This window comes from Gavialis gangeticus, unplaced genomic scaffold, assembly GCF_001723915.1.
Source record: "Gavialis gangeticus isolate Ggan-Ray unplaced genomic scaffold, GavGan_comp1, whole genome shotgun sequence".
In the NCBI taxonomy this organism is placed as follows: domain Eukaryota; kingdom Metazoa; phylum Chordata; order Crocodylia; family Gavialidae; genus Gavialis; species Gavialis gangeticus.
Genome location: NW_017728993.1, coordinates 59,861,063 through 59,871,319, shown reverse-complemented (window position 1 = coordinate 59,871,319; position 10,257 = coordinate 59,861,063). Strand labels below are relative to the sequence as shown.

Below are 10,257 nucleotides of genomic sequence, written 5' to 3'. Positions count from 1 at the left end.
CTGCGTGGAGCCCAGGACCATGGGCTCTGTCTGGGTGGCGGTCTCCGAGGTGCCTGATGGGGGGGCCACAGAGCCTGAGGGGACCCTCAGGGTGTGGCATGTGCCCATCCGTGTCATGCCTCTGGTAGACTGGCTATGGCTGGGACTGACTACCTTGGTGGGTTTGCAGGCAGGGTCTCAAGCCCTCCCACGCACCCTGCTGCGCAAACTCCATGCTAACTCATGCGCTGGCAGGCAGCGCGCCTGTTTGCACAGCCTGTTCGCGTGGCTCCGGTCGCATGGCTCCCTGGGGGGCTGGGCCAAGTAGGGGCCTGCATGGGGGCTTGACCCAGCCCGGCTCCACGCAGCCACCTCCTCCCACTCAGACAGAGAGGGGTTAAACCCTTCCCAATATGAGCCCCACTTGCCTCCGGCTGTACTGGGGGTCGGCAGGGGGCTCTGAGGCTGCTGGGGGGTGTCTGGGGAGCTTCAGGGGACTGGGGGCGTGGCAGGCTTTTGAACAGAGGGTTAGATTAGATGACCTCCTGAGGTCCCTTTCAACCCTCATTTTCTATGATTCTATATATACTGTGCTGACCTTGGGTGTAAGAGCAAGCACTGCCACTCTTTAAGGACAACTGTGTGAAAAGATGAGAAGCCAAGTACTGACTAGTCTTGGCTCTAAACAAGCAACCTAAGGGTTCTGTTTCCCTTCACCAAACCCCTGAACCCCAAAGGAGAAGAGGGAGGAAGCAAGAAAGTACGCAAGACCATGTTGAAAAGGCCTGGAAGGCTTTTGTCTGCTTGCACTTTACATTGGAAATGCAGATTCTGTTTATCACAGAATACTTCATGGTGACTGGAAAACTCATGGAATAATGATACCACAAGAGACTGTACACATTTCAGTGCAAAGTCTCCCACCAGTATGGGATGCTGTATCATGATGGAATTACCATAAAGTTGAATAAGTGCCCCAAAATGTTCTGCCATTGCATTCCTCTGGCTACCGATGCTTCACCATGTTTCCCTACCATTCAGTCTGGGTGAGGAGGTACACATAAGAGGCATAGCAAGAGTCTGAAGGATGACCCACTAGCATCAACTTAGTTTGAGAAAAAAACACTGCAGTATATAGAACTGGAGAGAGCATCAGAATGACAGCTGTGGATGGAAACAGCAAGAGATACTTAGAAATGAATTGACCCTCTTCCTATGAGATGAAAACCCAAGTACAAAACTAACTCAGAGCACAAAATAAAGACAATGCATTGAATTTCTAACATAATCTGGCAGGGGCAGGTTGCCAAAATCAATAGAAACAAATAGGTCCCCAGCTGCTTCACACTGTAACGAGGTGGAGGGAAACCTCACTAACCTAACAGAGAGCAGATCGAACCAATTTCAGCTAGTGAATAACCCGAGTAGGCAAAATGTAATCATTTTAGGTTAAATTGGAAAAGAAAGGCAGGACATTATTCAGCTCCCACAGCTGTGCAGCTCATATTCTGACTGAAGCCACATCACTACATACTGAGTAGCAGGTGGCAGCAAGAAGCAACTCATAATGTCTCTTGACAGTGTTAATAGGGTGTACCTAACTGTGAGATCCCCTTTCGGAAGCTGCCTGAGACCCGGTAGCAAGTGCTGCCGTCTCCTCCACACACCCTGCATCTGTCCATCGTCTGGGCTGAGTAGAGACTCCCGTCGCACCCAACTGGCTGCAAGGAATGAAAAAGAAAAGACGTGGCTCAGTTTTGAAGGGAGAGGTATTCCCTACAGACCCCCCTGCTAGACAGCAGTGAGACAAGTCTCCAGCTTGGAAAGAAGCCTTCAGTCAAGAAAGCTCGCATGTCTAGGGAACCAGAAGGTGTAACCCTGGGGATTGGGGATGAGGGGCAGTTTCAGTTCACCCTGTAGCTACCTTTAACCTGAGGCACCTGACTGCAATTACAGATTAGAATGTTCTTCCTCCAGGAAGTACCACATCTAGGAGGGGCCTTGTTGAAAAAGGCCAGTGCCTCTAAGAGGCAGCATGTCCAGAAATGACAACACTGAACCATCAAACCATGGTCCTTTCAAGCCTTACGATCTTAAAAATTCAACGTGTATTAACTAATTTTATATATGTACCAAATAAATACAGGTACAATTGCAGTGCAAGGAAAGCCATACTAACAAGGTAAACATTCTTTCACTGCTGGTTAACCCTATGTAAGAGAGCACAGGGTGTGTTCTGTTACTCCTAGGGGCATGGGCAGCAGCAAAGCTGCCTGGAATTGACTATTTTCCCTAATCAGGCCTAATTACCTGGTTGGGAACAGGGCCCAGCTGTTCACTATAAGAACAGGGCCCTGAATAGCAAAGCCACAGTCTGCTGCTAGCAGCTGGAAGCACACCACCTGGCTGAGCTGCTGCTCATGGAACATCCTTGTATGTAAGGGCAGGAGTTATGGGGATGGCTGGAGGCTCCTGGTCCTGGGGCATGACCTAAAATTACACCCTACTGGGGTTGGATGGTGTGGATAGGACTGCTCGTGGCAGGGCAGCTACCAGGAAATGCCACACCTGGGCCTTCCCCAGTGAAGGGTGAGTATGGGGTGCGAGAAAGCCTCAGTCCCTGCGGCCTTGTGGGTGACCCTGCAGAGGGGAAAGGCTAGGGGAGAACACCCTAAAAGACAAAGCAAGGGCCTAGACTCACCATGAGTTCTGAGGTGGGTTCCTGGCCAGGTGAAGAAGCCAGAGATAGTGCAGCCTCAGATCTCGCTGTCAGTCTGGGCACCAAGGGAGCCGGGAGTGAGACTCCAGGGGGGGTGGGGCCCTGAGCCTTCAGGAAGCTATGTGTGGAGTTCTTTGGGTGAACGGATAAGAAGACTGTGAGCCCAGCGTAAGGCAGGGGACAAGGCCCAGTGTAGGGAAGGGGATGGAGCTTGGAGACCAGAGTAGAATTGGACTTGGAGCCCAGAGTGGGGCCTGGAGGCCTGAATGGTGATGGGGGTTAGAGCCCAGAGTTGCTAGGCGCCTGGAGCCCAGAATCAGTAGGGGCTTGGAGCCCTGAATGGATAAGGGCTGGGAGCCCTGAGGGACGAACAGAAGGAGAGCCCAGTGTGAAGGCACTGGTACTATGAGCTCCAGTGGAGAGTGAGAATCCTGCATGAGACTCTGGGGCTTGAGTCCCAGTGGGGGACACTGGAAGAACATGGATGCCATCTGCATGGCATAGGACACAGTATAGGGTAGCTTGGAGCCATGTATATGGGCCCGTGACTTCAGGGCAGGTAAATGGGCAGCCTCCCACCTTACTGACACCCTTCAGTCATTATCATCAAGGCATGGCAGGCGACATAGGTGGGTGGTCTACCCAGAGACAAGTGGGTGGACCTATGTTTAGACAGGCCCCGGGATGCCCACCTGTTATACCCTACAAGAACAAATCACAGGTGCTGATTGTTTTCCTCCTCCTCAAAGGGAGAATACAGCTACCCTGGACAAGCACATGGGGGAATGTAACAGCTTCCCTTCCCCAAAAAGGCATTATAACAAGAGTTACAAATACACTTTACTAGTCAGCCATTTTGCTTTACTGCCAGTAATAATAGAGCTTTGACTGAAATTATGTAAAACCATGCCTACACCCTCCACATACCCGGCCCTCCCTTCAGCTGCCTCACCTCACATTTTCCACTGATGCAGACCCCTTGGTAGGTTCTGTCCTTACAAGATGTGCCATCCTGAGCATGGGCCATCAACTGCCTCTCTCCATTCCTGGTGGTGCACTGCAGATCACATGGTTTGTTGGAGATACTGGTGTAATCATCTAAAGAGGGAAAGGTGAACAAGCAATGGGCAGAGCAGCAGGGGCAAAGCATGGAAGGCTCAGTCGCTGGCAGAGACAGAGTTCCTGTCTAGATTTCTAGTTTTATACTACCCTGCTCAGAAGCACTGGAGTGCCACTGCCACTTTGATATCCTCTGGTGGCAGAAGTGAAATGATTTGATGGTCTCTCTCCCCAGCTAGGAAGTGTACTCATGTCCAACTTAAAAAGAACCATCCCCTACAACTGGCACTATAACAGGCAATATCACCCAAGAAGCTAAGACTGTTGATGACACAAGGTTTTAGCAGAATTTGCAGATTCATTGGAATTTGACAAGGGCTGCGTTGTGAATGCTTCTGCTATGGCCATTATGGTAGTTGGAACAGTTCATGCCAAGAAACTAGACCAGTTCTAAATGACAGCTGTCATACAATAACAGAATATCTAAAGCCAACACCAAAGGATAGTCTATACTTACTGGCTGGCATTGCACTACCTGATATCAGAAGGAAGGTAGTGAGCCAAAAAGAAAGATCATAGCAGATGGAAGACCCCAGGCATTTGCTCTGTGGTCACACAGAAGTAACTAAATGGCTTAAAGTGTGAAAGGGTTTTGTGACCAGTGTTGTGCTGTTGGACGTGACTGATAGGGTATGACTGAGTTTATGGAAGAAAAGATTAGATACAATCAGGTGCTCTTAAATGGACCTGGAACCCCAGGAGGACCTTCCCAAAGGGGTGGATCTAGACTGGCCAACATGGTGATACCTGAATCACCTAGACATGCAAACTAAAAGATCAAAAACAGACATGATCAAATGGGGCTACTTTGATGATACAAACATATATGAGTGCAGTGAAGTGCAGACTATGGAAGATCTGCTTGTTTGCTGACTTCTTGGTGATACCTATATGAAGGAGAACCTTGCAGCAGCAATGGAAAGAGCCATCGCTTGTGCACGATTCTGGAAATACATCTAGTTTATAACAAGGACACGAGAAGAAGAAGAACCCAAGAAGCTGGCTGAATGGGCATGGACAGAAAACTTCCCTCTTTCCTCAATTAAGGTGGCCACGTGTTAGTCAGACAATACAGGGAAGTCCATCCTGTTGCCAGTTCTGTTCTTTGGATACATGAAGACTCCAGACTCCAGAGCTCCTAACTCACCAGTTTTTGCAGCTTTAAATTTGAGCATTTTAGGTCAAGCCTCTTGGTCGAGGTGTTTGAAAGTGACAGGTGATTTTGGAAGCTCTGGAGGAGGCATGTTAGAAGGACCTAATTTTCAGAAAGTCTTTACCACCCAGTCACTGAAAACCAGGCTCCCTTAAGGTGTCTCAGACGGGCACTGAAAAATGAAGTTACCAAGATGATCAGTCACTTGGAAAATCTTACTCCCAAGTCTAGTTTTAAGCAGTATTTTAGGTAAGAGAATACTTACAACCAGGAGTAGAGCAGGAAAAGAGAAGAAGGCCTGTCAGATAAGAGTGACTCTTCAAGAGGAGCTGGAAGAAATGCCTGCACAGCGGGGAACAGGCAGCTCTGAAGCAGGAGATTTCACACACAGAGCATGAAGGCTCCTTAATCAGTAGGCAACTCTCCAGTCTCTGGGCTGTGGTACCTCTCCCACTTACAAGGTACCCCCAGACAGCCCTATTCTTCTTCCCCTTTCACATCCTTTGTTTAGAACTGTTTCAGTGATAGACAAACCTGGATAAAGAGGCATCCAGTTATAATAGCGCTTCCCAAAGGCCTTGGCATTGAAACTGGAACACTGCTGTTGTTTGAAGCTGGCTGTGTTGGCTGGGCAGGGCTGTGGAAAAAATAAACCCAGTGTTATCTTCCTAGAGCAAAACAAGACTGCTATGAAGAAATGAAGTTTCTGAACTGCAACAGTAAGGGAGCTGAATGCCTCCCATATCTGAGAAGAGGGTGAATGACCTCTTAGGTCAAGGCTAGGACCCCCTGGCAGGGCAATGCAAGAAAGCTCCAGATGAGTTTAGTCTAGACAGCAGGCCTTCCTCAGCTCATAGCAGTGGAGAGACACTTAGAATGGTACAAAAGAGACCATTGTGTCTGGTGGACAGAGCAGAGGCTGTGAGTCAGGATTACTGGGTTCCATACTTGCTCTGCCCTGGTTTCACTGAGCAAGTCCCCTTTTTTCCACATAACATGGAAATTGCATCTGAAAGCACTTTAATATGCTCAGAGGAAGCCTGCTACAGATGTCTTCCTCCTAGGTTACTATTCTTATTATGTAGTAACATTAATAAAATATTCAGTGGTGTTTGCCTAGATTAGCCCCATTGAGTCCAGGCTGCTGCTTTTCTCAATACTAGCCTTGTTCTTGTCAATAAAATTAACATATTACATCACACCAGTGACAGCCTGAGTTCCGAGGTAACCTTGTATATCCATACTACTGTCTGCACCAATCAGAGCCTTGATCCACTTGCTCTAGATCTCATCCGGAATAGTGAGGCTTGCATGGGCACTGCAGCCTCAGGATCACTCCTTGAAGCCATGTTATTTCCCTGGCAGTAAATGGGCAACACTGAGAGTTGTTACCTGTTGCTGGCACAGCTGATAATGCTTTGATTGGCCCACACACATGGTGCTGTTTGTTCCTTGAGATATCTGGAGTCTGAAATGTAGAGAAGAGGAAGGAACAATAGCCTGGAGGACAATAAGGTGCTATAATACAGAGGGGATAAGATAGTTGTGGCCCAGGGCTTAACATACACAAGCAGAGAGGTAGCGATTTTTATAAGGGTATGGAGGCTAGCAAAAGGCTTTTCTACCTAGCTTGTCAGAGAGCACCTAGTAATGTGAAAGAAAAATATTTCCAATGGCCTCAAATTTACGGTGAGATGTTCTCATTTAGGAATGGGAGTCAGGATGAAGGACTTGATAGAATAAAAGTACGCAAGAGCATTATTACCACCTTCCAGGAAGGACCAATTCCTCTCACCCTGCCCAGCTGGAAAGATGGGTGAGATCATGTGAAAAATATGAATCCATCTATGTACAACTTACCTGTGTTAGACTACAAACTATTCTGAATGTGAGGCTTGTCTCCCTTCTCTGTCATCTTTTAACCTTTGGGGTGAAATTTTAAGGAGTGGCAATGTAGAGCACACAACAGAAGTTTGTTAAATCTTGATTGTCTTCTCTTTCAAGGAAACAGCTTTGGGCAAAGAATTTGGTACTATGCAGAAGAACCAGTGTGCCCACGTGTGTGGTAACTAAACAACACATCAAAGCAGGGGTTGCCAACCTGTGGCATGGGTGTCACAAATGGCATGGGCAACCTCTGTGCCTGGTGCATGGCAGATTGGGGAGGGGACAGGCATCACAGTGGCAGATAGAGCAGGAAACAGAAAGTGAAGTAGTAAATGGGCAGCAGGCACAAGGATGGAAGCAGAAAGCACAGCAGCAGCCCAGGCAGGGAACAGAAAGCAGAGCAACACATTGGGCTGAGGAAGGGGATTGGAGTGGTACTTAGCGAAATTGCAAGACTAATTTGTGGCATGCCTGCCAACAAGATTGGCCCCTGCTGCTGTCTAGGATTTGGGTCACCTGATGAGATTGACCAGAAGGGTCACCTGACAAAAAGAAAAGGGCAGGTCTCTCACCAGCCATTTTAGAGAGAGGAAAAAGCTGCACTGGAAGCTGCAATAGCGAGAGAAGACTCTGTGTTTCAGAAGAGAACCCACATGCACAAGGAATGGGGAAGAGGGAGGATCTTGGACTCCATAAAAGATCTCAGCTCAAAGAATCTCTGAGAGTTGTGAGACAACTTGAGGCAAGAAACCGTATGTAGCTGTTGCATTGTTTTGTGTAGCTTTCCATAGTGCACTGAAAGGCTTTGCAAAGCCTGACACTATGCATCTCAATTACTGGGTGTCCCTTGAGAGGTAAATAGTAAACTAGAGACCCATGAAGCTGGACCTTTGGGAAGAAATGAGCTTAGAAGTGTCTGGATGGGGCCAATGCTGGTTCTGAGGTCTTGGGCACCTGAACCACAAGGATCCATTATTGTGAAGGGATAAGAGACAGAGAGTTTGTGCCCAAGAAGTGAGGTGGAGACATCAGTGAAAACTACAAGTGCCTATTCAGGCCCAGTAATGTTTAAAAGCATGTGTCCAGCATGTGGAACCCAAACGCAACAATATGGGGAGTATCTGGCAAAGGCTGTTTTACCAGGCCTGTGATGAGCCACTAGAAGATCAAAATCAAAGGCACCCTACCGGAAGTCAGGAAACCTGGGTTTTGTTCCCAGTTCTGCCACCAACCTACTATGTGACCTGGGACAAACTGCTTCTGCTTGCTTCCCTTCCCACCTTTTATCTGCTTTATTCTGTCTGTAAGGTCCCTGAGCCAGGGCCCCTCTTGTACTAGGAAAAAGTATAGCACTTTGCACTTTGGAGGCCTCATTTCAAGGTCTCTAGGTGCTGCAGTAATACAGATTAGTATTACTAACAGTAATAAGAACTGACACAGCATCTTTTCCATTGGAAATTGCTGTTTCCTCAAAATCAATCCGTTTCATAGAAATGTCAATTTTGACAAAATACCATTCGGAAAAAATAGGAAGACAGCCTTTCAGAAAAGTGGAGTTCTTGACAGTAACCAAGGAGATACCTAGGAAGCTGTAGAAGTCAGTTTGGCATTGTGGAATAAAATCATGGGTTCAGTGAGAAGATCCTAAACAGTAAAAACAAGTTAATAATGTTGGAAACTGAATTTGTATCAAAAAGCTTCAAAGTTCCCCTCCACTTGAGATGGAGCAGGGCACAGGGGGCATTTTAACACGTGCTCTGGTGGGTGGGAGGTGCACTTTAATTAGAGCAGCTCCAAATGCCTGCAGCATCTTGTGTATCAGCATCTCTGTGCTTCAAAATGGGGGAGGGGGAGATGCTTTAATTAAAGCTCATCAAATGAGCTCTAGTTAAACTGTCCCCACTATCATTTTGAAGCACAGGGATGCTGATACACAAGATGCAGAAGCTGCTGGAGCATGCTAATTAGCACAGTAGCTCAATTAATTGAGTCTCCTCTGATGCGCTGCAATTGCAGCACATTGGAACAGCCTCCCCGCATGTCTACAGGCACCCAGAGTTATTTAAGACTGGTTGCAGACTCAGGCAAATCCTGTTGCGTCATATGGTCTGGGAAGATTTTCTTTGCAACCACAGAACTTTTCTTTTTTAATGCTTGGCTTCTGCAACAATGAGCTGGCATGAGTGGTAAATACTGAAACAAGTTCCCTGACCAAAGAACTACAAAGGGCCTGATCCACAGCTCATTGTAGTCAGTGGAAAGACTCTTTCTAGGCTTTGGATCAGGCCAAAGAGCCCTGACTACGAGGGCACAGGGGATGCCCCAGGGGCACACAGGCCTGTTTTTGCATTTCCTTTCCCCATCTTTCTCCCATGATCGCAGTGTCTGAGTTCACAGGGTAGAGCGGATGTGCAGACACTGGCATGCCTTGTTAGCAGCGAGGTTGTTTGAGAATCATAGCTATCTCCAGATGGAAGGCACCTCGGCACATCCGGACCCTAATTATGCAGCCAGCCAGCCCACATAAAAGAAGGGTTTTTTTTTTTTTCCCTTTTGAAGGACGGAAAGGGGAGGGGGGGCTTGCCTGGGCTTCCTTGGCTCAGAAGTGCGTTCATGCGGAAGGGGAAGGAGCAGAGCAGTGGGGCAGGCACAGTGAGCTCACTGCACTCTCAGATGCCAGCTCTCATTAGCATCCAGGGAGTCTGGAGTAGCAGGTTAAAGAGGTTCCTCTCCAGGGGTCTCATTCATCTCTTTAATGGAGGTTTGGGGCTTCCGCTCCAGTCTCCTGCTCAGCCTTCAGCGGCAAATTTGACATAAGCTAGCAGCATAGGCAGGCCAAGGAAACAGCAGCAGGAGTTTGTGCAGCTGAAGCCACTACCTCCAACCCCACCCCTTTCAACCTTTGCCACTGGGAAGCTGCACAGGTCATTTGTCTGCTGTAGCTTGAGGGAATGAATGAAGATGTCATAACAGACCATGGAGACAAGGTACAACAAAGAACAGGACAGAGAGAGAACAGGAGAGAAAACTCTATGAAAAGGAAGCAGATGTCCCAGATATGTACTGGAACAGATTTGGCCTGGACTAAGTAGGTGTCACTCCCACAGAAGTCTCTGGGCACTTGTACATGTGGTGATGTCATGATGTACACATGACGAAAATTTCCCTTTGTGTGGCTTAATGGCGTCACACATTACCTGTTCCCAAGTCTTGTGGGTTTTAAAAGAGTTTGCATCATTGCAAACTAAAGTACACCCTGATGTAGTTTAGTTTGCAATGTTGCAATGTGGAAAGAATCAGGCCCCATGCCACTTCTGCCTTCAGCAGGCTTCTGTGGCCAGAAGGACACTTGAGTTGCCCAGGAATGGGCTGGCTTGCCCCGGTGCAGCACAGGAAGGCG

At 47.9% G+C, this 10,257-nt stretch overlaps 1 protein-coding gene across 3 annotated transcripts in view; it reads right to left on the bottom strand.

The window, feature by feature from the left end:
- LOC109286964 (ADAMTS-like protein 2) overlaps nucleotides 1–10,257 on the bottom strand; it is a 37,935-nt gene that overhangs the window by 20,383 nt on the left and 7,295 nt on the right. For all 3 annotated transcript variants that reach the window (XM_019501793.1, XM_019501794.1, XM_019501795.1), the window contains exons 2-5: nucleotides 6,363–6,438; nucleotides 5,505–5,607; nucleotides 3,651–3,796; nucleotides 1,577–1,700 (exon numbers count right to left, since the gene is read on the bottom strand). In XM_019501793.1, the coding sequence (XP_019357338.1) occupies nucleotides 1,577–1,700; nucleotides 3,651–3,796; nucleotides 5,505–5,607; nucleotides 6,363–6,438 (449 nt within the window). The remainder of the gene's footprint in view (nucleotides 1–1,576; nucleotides 1,701–3,650; nucleotides 3,797–5,504; nucleotides 5,608–6,362; nucleotides 6,439–10,257) is intronic.